General features: G+C 53.2%; 1 protein-coding gene across 3 annotated transcripts in view; it reads left to right on the top strand.

Annotated features, from left to right (window-relative positions):
- PCNX2 (pecanex 2) overlaps positions 1–9,269 on the top strand; it is a 264,024-nt gene extending 254,755 nt beyond the window's left edge. For all 3 annotated transcript variants that reach the window (XM_075995467.1, XM_012738242.3, XM_012738240.3), the window contains exons 32-34: positions 262–446; positions 6,342–6,790; positions 8,258–9,269. In XM_075995467.1, the coding sequence (XP_075851582.1) occupies positions 262–446; positions 6,342–6,790; positions 8,258–8,431 (808 nt within the window). In that variant the 3' untranslated portion in view covers positions 8,432–9,269. The remainder of the gene's footprint in view (positions 1–261; positions 447–6,341; positions 6,791–8,257) is intronic.
- Positions 9,270–13,360: the final 4,091 nt, after the last annotated feature.

The following is a 13,360-nucleotide window of genomic DNA, read 5'->3' as shown; positions in this document are numbered from 1 at the left end:
GCTCCTTGTTGGGCCTCGAAGCTGAGGGTTCTTATTGGAAGGTTGAGACTGCAGCTCATTCACCCTGGTACAGTCTGTTCAGTTGTTAGATGCTGCTGTTTGGGGGAACAGAAGCCCCGTCTCCCCCACTGCATTTCCCATGTGCTGCTTACCGGGAGAGTGTGGCCTTTCCATCTTGATTTGGACCCGGCAGTGGTGGGGCGTTTGGGGGTATCAGAAACATGCTGGGGAGACTCCTGGAAGCGCTTCTCCCTCCCACAGGATGCGGAAGGACTGCAACGCCCGCCAGCACAGCAGTGGCAACATCGAGGACGCAGACGGAGGAGGGGCCCCTGTGGCAGGTGGCGGCAATGCCCCAGGTGGCAGCCAGGACGGCAGCGCAGAACAGCCTAGAAAAGGTGGATCCCAGCCCAGGGCCTCATCCCATGAAGGGACACAGGGGACAGGTGGGTGCAGCAGGGGCCTCAGGGCTACCGATGAAACCCGTCTGGTCATCGTGACCAACGCCACGAGCTGGGTTGTCATTCTAACCTTGGACAGTTCTTACAATGAGAGTGGCATTGGGCTGATGGATGCCTAACTCTGCTGACTCTCCTAGGTTCTGCTCAGAAAAAAAAAACTCTGATTGTTTCAGCTTTTCTCATCTATCCATCTGTCTGTCCGTGACCTTGGCCAGCCATTCATCCATCTGCCACCTGCGCAGGGGTCACTCCTCTCCATCCCATCTCTCACTCAGTGGCTGTGCCTTCTGCATCCGGCTGTGTTATAGCCACCGAGCCAGGTGGCGTCTTCCTCTTCCGTAAGCAGCCATGGTGTGCACAGACAGGCCTCCTGCCTCTCCCCTCCTGCTTCTCTGCTTCTCACCTCCCTCCACTCGGGCTCGATGTTTCAGAGGCTGAGAGGTGAGGACGGGTGCCTGCAGGCAGGGACGTGGGAGGGGAGGCTGAGTCTGAAGTTTAAAATCAAGTTTAAGCTGACAACCAAATAGTTAGGCTCCCCCAGATGGATGAAGTTCCGAGCCCCCAGGGGGCCGTGCTGTGCTGGGGAGGGGCGGCCGGGCTGGAGAAGGCGGTCCTGGGGGTTAGCAGAGGACAAGTGTCCCAGGAACACAGAGAGACAGGTGCTCTGCCCTACTTCCTTGCTGGGCATTGGCTTCGCCCTCCAGTACCTGTTAGCAGTTTCACCTTTTGGCCCCAGTTCTTCCTCACCGTCCCAGAGCATTTAATAAGCTTGGAGGAACAGTCCCTGCCTCCTGGGAGTGCCCAGCGCAAGGCAGAGGGCTGAACGGAGAAAGCAGATTTTATATAAGCACGAGGACAAGGGAGGGAGAGAGAGGGAGGGATGAGAGGTGATAGGTGCTAGAGGCTGATAGATGCTAGAAAGAGAGAGAGGTGGGTAGATAAACAGACAAAGCAGCGGTTATCAGCAGCTCAGAAGCAGAACAGAAGAGCCCCCTGCCCTGCCCCAGCCCCTGCAGGGCACCTGCCACGCCCAAGATCCTGTAAGTGATTTTCCAGATGGGAAAATGCAGGTAGCTTCCACATGGTGAAGCCCCTAAGCGTGTGGCATGGCCAGACCTCCCCGGTGATGGGTCTGGACAGAGGAAGTCTGGAGTTGGAGCTTGGGCTGGGGTGGTCAGAGAACGGGGCAGAGATGAGTGGCCAGACAGACCTCGGACCTGGTTTCTCGCAGCTGCGTAGAAAAGACATTGGACACACTTTCTTCCCAGTCTTATGAGTAAAACAGCGCCACGACTGGCTTTGGCCCAGAAAAGCTGCTGTTCCTTCCTCTGCTCAGAGTCTGGACGCCGTAGGCAGTGAGTGACCCTGGGATCCTGACCGCCATGCACCGTCCCCTGGCCGGGGAACACCGCCTTCCCTCACATGTCCTTGTCCCCAGCCCTGGGAACGAACTGATGGGAGCCAGTATTTCCTGAACACCTACTACACCGCCCTCTCCCAGCGCTCCGTCTGTGCTGCTGGCAGTGTCCCTGCCCAACGTGGCTCTGTCCTGTCCCCCGGCTGCCAAGGCCTCTGCTTACAAGAGATCTTCCTCTGGCCCCACGGGCAGGCAAAGCTGACATCGTTTCTTCCAGAAGCAGCCAGCCAGGGCTTCTCTACTGCTTCCTCGTGGGCAGGGAGGGGACGGGGTGGGGCAGGGCCTGCCTCAGGTCCCTTCCTGGCTCAGCAAGCTGACGTGCCTGAGGAAGGAAGACACCTGCAGCCTGGGGATGCTGTCCTGAGGCTTGTGCCCCAGCAGGGGGTCAGAGAGCTGGAAGGGGAGGGGGGAATGGAACAAGGCCTTCAGAGAAGAGCGAGCCTCTCCCTTGCTGTCTTCCACTGCTGTTCGCGCAGCTCTGACGACTCACAAAGTCATAAATCTCAGCTCCGCGTAGCCAGAGTGACTTTGTTTTAACATAAATCAGTTCGTATCATTCTTCTGTTGAATAACGGCCTTAGCTCGGAATAAACCTATATCAGGGTGCTAGGGCTGCCGTGACCAAGTACTGCACCGCGCGTGCTTAGACGACCTTATTTATTGTTTCCCAGTTCTGGAGGCTGGAGTCCGAGACCAAGGTACCCGAGGCCTGTGAGGGAGACTCTGTCCCGGGCCCTTGCCCTGGCTCCTGGTGGCTGGCCGCTGTCTTTGGCGTCCCTAGGCTTGTAGAAGCATCAGTCTGATCTCTAGCTGCGTCTCCGTGCGGGGCTCTCGCTGTGCTTGTCTGTGTCCACAGTGCCCCTTTTATAAGGACGCTGGTCGTGTTGGACTAGATGCCCACCCTACTCCAGTACGACCTCATCTTAACTAACTACATCTGCAACAGCGCTGTTTCCAAATCAGGTCACATTGTGAGGTCCTGGGGGTTAGGGCTTCAGTATATGAATTCAGGGGGGCAGAGTTCAGCCCAGAACAGCACCCCAGGTGCCCCCCTGTCTGCAGGCCTGTGCTGACCTGCTGTCTCTCTGACATCCTCTCTAGGCCCTCTCCCACTGGCCCAGGCCACCCAGCCACATGGCCGCCTCAATCCTCAGTGCTGCTTCCTCTGCCTGGAACGTGTCCCCATCTCAGGATCCTTTGCTCACTCAGCCTCCCATCAAATGCCACCTTCTCCAAGAAGTCCCAGCCAGCTGTCCACACAGCATGCCCCCTCCCCATGCCCCATGTTCTCCTTCCCACCCATCACCACCTGCCACATGTCTGCTGTCTGTGGTCAGGATTCTCCATGGGTGCAGGGACCATGGGCTGCTCACTTCCTGGCACCTAGGACAGCACAGCCCGCAGTGGACACTCAGTCGGGCTGGCCCCAACTTTTGCAGAGCCTGGGACAGGAGAACTCGAGGAGACCACACCACCCTCTTCCTCACTTTTCCCTTATCTGCCTGGTGAGGGGTGGTGTACCCATGCTAGAACCCACCCCACCTGTATCCAGCGGGGGCATGCATGCACCTACCGGAAGGGCCCAGGCCCACCTTGGGGTGGAAGCCTGGGGGAGAGGCCTGTGCAGGCCCCACACTGGGTCAGAGAGTTCTGGAGTCCTGGGGACCCAGCACATGGCCCAGAAGGCGTGCATGGGAGCAGTTTGGCATGCCCCTGTCTCCACCACTTCCTGGCCCTGGGGGGAGAAATATGGCTGGAGGGGGCTGAATAGGACCTGGAAGGTGCTAGGCCAGGTGGCCACTCAGGTACGGGTGGTCCTGGGCCTAGCAGACGCTGGTCGAATGGATGAATGAGTGGGTAGCTCCCCTCTGCCTCCGCCACTCCTAGCACAGCTTCCCTAGAGGGCTGGAGTGCCAGGCCCTGGGGTCCCAGATTTCCAGCTGAGCCAGGTTCTGTTCATCACAGCAAGAGCAGTGGGCCAAAGAGCCTGATCCTGGTGGCGCTCCTGAAGTGCACCGTCATGTCTCTGGTGCCGTAAGCCCCTGCCAGAATCCTACCAGGGTCCAAATCTACATCTAGAAGGTTCTCCAGGAGACCTAAGACCGAAAGCCCCATGCTGATGATTGGTGACAGGGCCCTGGGAAGAGGGAGCCCCAAAGACAGCTGACTGGCTTCCCTCCCTGCGAGGAGGCCTGTGCATTGGTCCCCTAGAACAGCCAGGCAGTCTCCATCTGCAGTCCTTGAGCGGTCCACTGAAGAACACAGGCCTGCAGAGCAGCTGTCCCATGAGAGCTCCTGGGGTGACTCTACTCCAAATCTCATGACGTGGGCGGCTTCAAGGCCGGGGACATAAAAAAACATCCACTCCAAGGGGGAGCCCAACTAGACAGGACTAGAGTCCAAACTTAAGGAGGTATTAAGTGCCACGACGATGAACCAAAGAGGGTCATTTATATACAAGGTATTTCTATTTTGGTTCTAAGATGATTTTCCCAAGAAATATTTAAAATTTGGTAATGCAGTAATTGGCAAAATAAGTTAAACTGTAAAATAATGATCCTGAGTAGCAAAAATGCATTATCCATGGTTTGCTTACTTGTTGGTGCTGTTCCATTTGCAAAATGAAAATTAAAATGAAAAAAAAGCAACAAGAAAATCCGAAGCAATGAGATTGCAGGCGCGGGGCATCCTTATGTCACATAGACCCATTCCTGTTTGACACGCAGTGGGGTACTTGTCCCTTTGTTCCTGGAATTAACCGGGGAGTTCCCTACCAAGTACGGGTGGTCTTCTATCCAGCATAGAAAATCATTGACTTGCGATGCATGTGGAGTATTTTTGGACAGTGATCAGCTTTCTAGTATAAATCACAAACAGATGTTCAGCCTTGCCAGACTCTGAATAAACTAACAAATCACCTTCCCTGTTCTTCATTGTGATTAGTCAGGGTCCCTTTCTCTTCCCTTTTTTCTAAGAGCAACATATTCAACTGCTCAGCGAGGACCTTTAGGCAGCAGAGGTGGATGGGGCCCTGGTGCCAGGGGCTGAGCACTCTCACCCCAGGGGGTGGCTGGTGCCAGTTGTGTGGGACCCTGGGCGGCACTGCAGGGTGAGCGCCCCATTTTCTCAGCACATGGGCAAGAGAAAGCGAGGTGGGAGCACCAGTGGCCTCTGGCAAGGTGCACTCCACCATCCAGTGTCCCGACTGGCGCTGCAGTCGGCGCAAGGCGGACAGGCCCCTGCAGCCTGGGACCTCCACGGTACCACGCGTTCCCTGAGCAGGTCCCTTTCAAATGCCGTGTCACTCGTGGGCTCTCCTACAGGCATGTGTAAATGTTTTGGAATCACCAGAGGCACAGTTAATAGCTTGAACGTTTGGGGAGGTGGCACATGAGGACAGTGCTTGAGGACAGACATCCTTTCTGGTGCCCACGCCTCTGCCCCTCTGTTTGTCTTGGTTTAATGTCTCATTGTCGCAGCTTCAGGAGACAGGCTGATGAGGTGGAACTGTGGCGTCACTAGCTGCTCCCATCAAGTGACAATTTAAAATTAGACCCTCGAGATTACTGATGCTTAAGTTAAGCAACCCAACATTCTAGCAAGTGCCAGTTTCTTTCTTTTTTTTTTTTTTTTTATGCACTGACACCACAAGAAAGTGCCAGTTTCTTCTCACTGCTTGGTTTACAAAGATGAACACCATATGCTGTGCAGGTAGCTAAGGCACTGAAGGTTCTCTTGAAGTTTTTCTTCTTCCATGGGGTGGACAGGGCCAAATCTTTGGGGTTGTCCAGTCCCTTTCATCAAAATGGCCTTGTCTAGACAAGTCTCAGCAAGAGCTGGGGCCTCTGAGGGGAGGGACGGCTGGCAAACGGAGCTTGGGGCCACACCAGGAGAGCCTGGGCCTGCAAGGGCTTTGCCGAGAGACTCCACCCCATCTCAAGGGAAGACTGTTCTAGAAAACAAAGGCCACAGCATGTGGTTCCAACCCTCACACCACCATTTTTTTTCTTTTTCCATGGTGACTAAAAAGGACAAAACCCTGTGTGTTTTCCTTTATCATGGCTTATCAGATGAGCATAGGAACCAAGGTTGTAAGCCAGAAACAAATCCAGATTTGCTTTGTAAGGCCAAGTCACACTACACTGCTGGTGTCATCCTGTGGCTTCCAGGGACCCAAGACTTTTGGCGCTAAAACCAAGAAAGTCCTGAGCAAACTGGGTGGGTTGGTCACCCTGTCTTCAGCTCCCTACACCCTCAACCCCACCCTTGGGTGCCCTTGGGTTGGCCCTTCCGCTCTGAGGGGGGCTCGGTGAGGCTGGGCCTCCAGCTGTCCTCCCAGCTGCACAGGCCGTGCACGGCCCCAGGTTCTTCAGGCCCAGGCAGAGCAGGTTGCCCACCGCACCACGCAGACACCGATTTTCATGACCGCCCGCGATGACGATGTGTTCTGCTTTCTTTTAAAGGCAGGAGGAAAGGCAGGAGCCAGTCTGTCCAGGCACACTCGGCGCTGGGCCAAAGGCCGCCCGTGCTGAGCTCGTCTGGCCCGATCTTAGAGAGCCGCCAGGCCTTCCTGCAGACGTCCTCCTCGGTCCACGAGCTGGCCCAGAGGCTGTCGGGCAGCCGGCTCTCCTTGCACACCTCGGCCGCATCCCTGCACTCTCAGCCGCCGCCCGCCACCACCACGGGCCACCTGGGCGTCCGCGAGCGGGCCGAGGCGCTCATCAGGTCCAGCCTGGGCTCCTCTACCAGCTCCACCCTGAGCTTCCTCTTCGGCAAGAGGAGCTTTTCCAGCGCTCTCGTCATCTCCGGACTCTCCGCAGCAGAGGGGGGAAACACCAGTGACACCCAGTCGTCCAGCAGCGTCAACATTGTGATGGGCCCCTCGGCCAGGGCCACCAGCCAGCCCAGGCGGGTAAGGGGCTGGGTGTGGTTCCCCAGGGCAGGCGGGGCGGTGGCATGGGCTTGTGGCCTGCGCGTGACCTGCCTCCCTGCAGAATCCCGTCCCCGTCTCTACGGGGCCCCCGGAATGACAAAGGGCGGTGATGAGATGAGATCTGGGGCACGGTGATCCCCAGCAGACGGCGCTGGGGGCGCCACGCGTAACAGCAAGATGGTTACCATGAGCCCTAAACCCCAGCTGTGAGGGGATGTCCCCCGCTCATCCCCATGCCGGGACAGGGCACTTTCTGCTCTTGTCATGCATGTTGGCCCGAGGGGAGGAGAGGGCACACGTCAGCACTGAGCTGGGCCACCACGGGTTCCCAGCCAGTGAGGCCGCTGAGACTGCACTACTTTTAAGTATTTTGATACAAGAAAGAGAGTTTTAAGGGCTTCACTCAAATAAACCATGGTCCAGAATTCCAAGCTAGCTGACATGAGATGAATGAATACTTCAGCTTCGAAACTGACAAAACAAATTAATACCCACTGGTTCTCTTATATGGCATGGTAAAGGGGGAAACTGATGACAAAATTGGTCAGGTTTAGAGCTTTGCCCTGCTCCTTTTGAATGTTCACACATTTTCCCCTTGAGGTTCGTGCTCCCCCTCAAGCTCCAGACGTCCCAGGGCGTGGCCTCTGGCTGCAGGAGGAGGGAGAGGCCAAGCCGAACATTCCAGACGGTGCCTTCCTGCCTAGCGAGAACCAAGGCTGGGACGGGCTGGCCTAGAAAGAGCCAGGGGTGCAGCAACAGTGTGCCACCTTTCACAGGGGAGAGGGAGGGCTCATGGGCTTCCTGGAGCCCCCAGGCCATGCCGGCCTAGAGAAAAGAGCTGGTTACTTTGGTTTTACCTAAGTTAGGTAATTGAAGGTATAAACTAACCTCCCTTTTTTTCATTTTCTCAGTAAAAATGCACAAAATATCACTCCTTTCTCCCACGCCCCCAATCTGTGTTCAAGTCCCAATCTGTGAGTGCAGTTGTGGGATTCTGGCAAATTCTCCTTCCCTCTCTCCAAAAGGGACGGTTGAGTCCTTGGGACTCAGTGTATCCAGAATAAAAGGCCTCTGTACCACTGCTGGGGCCAAACCTGCAGGAGCTCAGCATCCGCGACAAGTGCTAGGTGTGCAGGAAGTGCCACTGGCCCAGACGCAGGAAAGCCAGGCAGGCACACGGGTGGCCTTTCCTGTTAGGCAGCTCCTTCTAGCATGTCCATGTCACCCAGAAAAGGCCCCTGATAGAGACAGGGCTTCGGCTGCACATCCTGTCCTCAAAGGCCACCCAGTCGTCCTCTTGTCATTTGACCCGACTTCAGAACCTGACCTCACGGCCGTTGCAATGTTAGCCTTTAGTTCCTACGGCCAGGGGGAGGGTGCTCGTTAGAAGAAACGGCCGATCCGTGTTTGCTGAGCTATTCGCTGCTTCTCTCTTCTCTTTGGAAGCACTTCTCGGAGCCATGTGAACCCACCGACGCCACCGAGCAGGGGCAGCTTCGCGACCGACGTCTGGCTGAGGCCGTGGCGGAGACTCTGGGGGTGATCTGCAGGAGAGCAAGCCAGGAGGACATGGGCCTGGACGACACGGCGTCCCAGCAGAGTGCTTCAGACGAGCAGTGAGGGCGCGTCGGGTCGGGAAAAGCTGACTCCTCCGCAGGGCTCAGCCGCATGGCGCTCCCCCGTGCCGCCCCAGGTCATAAAGAGCCAATACTGCGATCCATGGGAGGCTGTTCCTGCAGAGACAGGAGAGCTGTTCTAGAAAACAGAATAACTTTATCTCAGGTTCTTGAAAAAAAACATGATGGAAAACAAAACAAAACCAATTCACCAGGCCCCCCCCCCGCCCACGCACTGCGCTGCCCAGAGCGGCACACCACGAAAGCACCGCACACTTTCCAGAATTTGAAATTGCAAGCAAAAGCCACTTACTACTATCATACACAGCTAGAGTATAGTAGGGCCCATGAATAACTCCTTTCTGCCCTGATGAAAATAAGACAACTGCATGTTAAATAATTGGCATTTTATACATTACTGTTACCATGAAAAAGAAATGAACAGCAGGTCTGATACCATCAGCTGGCCAAATGCATTAAGGTTAAACCTAAGTGCAGAGAAAAACCTCATTTCTGTGTAATAATACTTATGCAGATGTTAGCTAAGCGTAACGTAGTGGCAGCTTCACAACAAGAACCGTGATAGTGCATGCAGTCACGCCTCACGTACTCTGTGAAGAGTGGGGTGCGTTAGGATGTGAGTTTGGAATTCATGTCCAGTCGGTGCGTGGAAAGCCACCAGGGAGTCACGTGATGCTCCTCACCAGGACCCACGTGATTTGCAGCACTGGCTGTCTGGGCGCGTGACAGGAGTGCATGCTCGTTCGCCAAGCCGAGCGACCCTCGCTGTATCACAGAACAAACGCACACACCTTTGTTTTTGGAATTAAAATGTTTATAGTTATTGCTGTGTCCAGTGTTTTGAATTCTGCTGAAACTGTTGTCCTTTCTAAAACTGTATCCTGTACTGTGAGAATGACATTTGGGAATGACAACCTTTCCCACCTTGAGACTCCCACGGGGTTGAGCAGAAACCTGTCCGCTTGCTGACACGGGGGAGGGCGGGGGGTCCTGAAACGCAGTCCATGAAAAATATCACTGACCTGTTGGACCATCCCTTTTGGAAAGACAATAGTTAGAAATAAATACTCAATTTGTAAACAGTCACACAAATTTCTTCGAAGTATCTAGGATTTGGAAGTTCAGAGAGAGGAGTGGGGGGAGGGCATTGCAGAGAATCCCTACCCCTTGGAAGTAGATGGTAATGCTTTTTTTTTTTCCCTTGGCAAAACAAGAATTAGCAATTAATAACAGTAAGTGGGCTCTATAATTAAAGACCGAATGCCATTATTCTCAGATCAGCAATCCCTAGAGATGCAAACTTTGATTTAAATGCGGTTGTTCATCTGATGAGAAGCTGATAGTACCTCACTGCAGTTCTCTAAGTTGGCCAAACCACACTTGGCCGGCAGCTCCTGAAATCCTCTTGGGCAACTTTACAGCCAGGCCCTAAGGACTACACTCCAGGCCTGGAGCTGTGAGTGTGGCCTCCCACGTGGGGAGATTCCTGGAGTTCAGTAAGAAAAACGCCAAGCGCCTGGCAGTGGTCAGCCTGGAGTACAACTGGCCACTCCGTGGGCATCCAGGAGTAGGAAACACGGAGAACCACCACACTGCACAGAAAGGGAAATGTGCTGAAAGAGCTGGACAGCCAACCTGGGGAGGAATGGCAGTGCGAACGGGAGGGCGAGGGGACCCCGGGTGTGCCTACATCTCCGTTCCACTAGGGAGGCTCGTGAGCTGCCGCTTCACCTGTGGAATAAAGCACTTGTCCTAGTTCACCGGTTCTTGGTGGAACCTCTTAGGGGGCGTGTTAGGTAGGGACCAGGAGGGAGGGGAAACAGGTGTGGAGGCGAGGCAAGGGAGATTGGGTAGAGATACTGTTGCTGGCCAATCAGAGGAGGGTAAGAAACCCCCAAACCGAAAAGATGGCCCAACAGCAGAAACAGCCAAGTTTGGAGCATGCGCCCTGTGAGCTGGCCTTAGGTGAACTACCCTCATTGACACAGTAAAAATCACACCCACCAGCGCCATGACAGTTTCCTAAAGTCATGGCAGCCCCTGGAAGTGGCTGCCCCTATAATGACAAGTTAAGGGAGCGTTCCTGGTTCCAGGAAATCTCCACCTCTCTTCCCTGAATCAAAATGAATATTCCACCCACTATAAGATGTAGACATAAAAGTAGAAATGTGTTAAAAACCCAGGGTCTTCTCCACCCTGGGGAGATAGACCCATCCCACTCCAGAATGTGCTGTGCTTTAATAAATCTTGCTGTTTGGCTTGCTCATTTACTCCATCCACTCCTACCTGTATCCACTCTTCAGTACTGGGAACCAGGAACCAGGGAACACGACACGAACTCAAACCCGACAGGTGGAGGGAGGAGGAAATTTACAGAGTCTATCTACAACAGGTAAGACATTTCTCAGATACCAGATCGAATGCGGTCCTGCTTTGCACTATGAGAGTACAGTGGTCTTGAATGTGCACACTGAGGTGTACGTACCCACAAGAGGAAAGATGGGTGTGTTGGAGTCACCCTGGGATTCTTGGTGGCTGTTTAGCCAACATCAGCAACACAGCCACGCTTTTGTCCTTTTTCATTGTGGTACACAGCTTATTTGTGATTCATGAGCTTGTTAATCTGGTCCTTCATCCAGTCAGCTGTTTATCAGGACGCATTCCCTGCAAAATGTCGTATTATGAGCCCCCGTTTAAAGAAGGCATTCCTGAGTTGACATTTCTTGCCACAGTTGTTCAAATGTTCTGCCAGCATATAGCTGAAGAGTTATTTTCTGCATTTGGACACTGAACAAAATAGTTTCTTCTCTAAAGATAACGTAAAAACTGTAGCGCTTGGTTTTATATATATCGTGTGGCTAATTTGGCATTATTGATTCTAAATTCTGCACTGTGCAGGGAAACCATCTGTGCCTGGCAAGTAGTTTTCTAAAATCATTCCATGCTTCAACTTCCCTTTGCCTATAAAATGTGCAATGCGGTGCCTGTTTACTGAGCCCTCTCCTCTCACGCCGCCTCCATCTCACTACTGTTTTGTCCCAAGTCGCTATGCTACACAAGCATCTGCCATGTGCACACACACAGGTGCAGTTCTTCCAGACACGACTTTCTATGAACTCTGAGACAGGAAGAGAGGGGAGGCCGGTCCACATTTTCTGGGTCACCATCATTCTGCCCCCTTGAAGACTTGAGGCTGGGAACTGAGTGACTGAACTTGCACTCTCCTGCGAACCCCTCCCTACCTGGCAGCAATGATAGTCGGAGAGATGACACTCTATCTACATTTTAAAGATGTGTCCACCTCCCTGCATGTGCTTACATTCAGGAGTAAGGAGTAAAAAAATTTTAAACTATTCCAAGCTAAGTGGCTGATGGTATGATCTGCTAAGGGAGAAGAGGGAAGAATGATTTACTAAATCATTCTCTACATCAGAATTTGCTTCATCTCACACAACTTTGTTACTCTAGCTATAATTATTCACAGAAGCAACACACACGTTAATTTTGTTTTTTTTAAAATGAACTCCTTAGGTTGGGACTCATATCCAAACATGTTGGTTGCTTGATTTGTCAGAATAGTTGGGATTTCCAACTTGGGTAGAAGAAGATTCCTGACATCAACCTGCCCTTGCCATCCCCTGCCACCACGCACTGCCAGTTGCTCATCTCAGTTGTGGCATCAATAGGGAGGCAGGTGCTCAGCTCTGCTCCTCTGGTCCTGGCTGCGCCTAGTGAGTAGATGGACCGCACGTGGTGTTCTCCCACCACATCTTTTCTCCCCTTAAACCCCAGCAGGATGCTGTTGCTACAGGCTGTGCACGTTTGGCCCTGAGTTCTAGTTATTAGTGAAATCATCTTATTCCTTCATTAAACAGGGATTGCATTGGCTATCTTCATACATGCTCTCAGATTATTCTAATACAATAATCGGTTAAGGCCCCTGCCACAGGAGATGCTAAACGCTCCTTGGATTCACGGCAGCTACAGTTTATCACAGCTAAATGTCAAGTCTGGGGATACATGATACACTAAAAATGACAAAGCCTAAACTAGGACAAAGCAGGGAGTGATGGAAAGAGCAAGGGCTTTAGAGTCACACAGATGTGTCATCGGAGAACCAGTCCAATCTGGTTCAACCTCATCAGTTCACAAAATGTAACAACATGATGTTTCTTTCGGCCACTACATCTGGGGAGCTACCCGAGCATGCCCAGATGAACCACATGTGCCCGACTGGTGACCCTGGAGCTGGCCGGAACAAATGTCAACCGCAGGCAAAACCTATGTGCTCAGATGGAGACCCGAGGAACAGAGACTGAATTAGGAAGGGAGGGTGCCCTGTTTTGTTGCAGTACGGACTTAAAAGCCAAGGACCCAACACCAACTCTTTGCATGCGCCGATCAGATCACGCCCGGCTGCATTTTCATCCCCCCCCCCCCGTGGTTTCTCTCTGCCTATAAAACCCGCCCCCAGACCCCAGCTCAGGGGGAGAGTTCACCATTGCTTCTTCCTTGACAGTCAACTCGCAATGAAGCTTTTTTCTTTTCTCAAAAACCAGCACCATGGTAGTGGCTTCTATGCATGTAGAAGCCGACTGCTCGGCCACAGACTTAAATCCCAGCCACTGCCAGCACTGTGCTTTTGAACACCCACTTCAACTCTCCAAGCTTGTCTCTTTGCCATTAAAGTGCAAAAACTCCGGCAGGCCCGGTGCCAGGGGCCACCCAGTCTGTGCACAGTAGATACTTTCAAGTGGCCAGCGACACTCCTACCCTCTATCAGCACGACTGGCTTCCACAATAAGCCCCTGAAACTATTATATTTTACCTTCTTTGAAGTAAATTTCACCAGCTTTTCGTCTAATTTAAGACAAAGTAAAAGTCTACTGAATAGTCACCACTGAAGCGCTGA

The sequence above is a fragment of the Microcebus murinus genome, chromosome 19 (genome assembly GCF_040939455.1).
Source record: "Microcebus murinus isolate Inina chromosome 19, M.murinus_Inina_mat1.0, whole genome shotgun sequence".
Lineage (NCBI taxonomy): Eukaryota > Metazoa > Chordata > Mammalia > Primates > Cheirogaleidae > Microcebus > Microcebus murinus.
The sequence above is the reverse complement of the archived record's forward strand: the minus strand, read 5'-3'. Positions and strand labels throughout refer to the sequence as shown.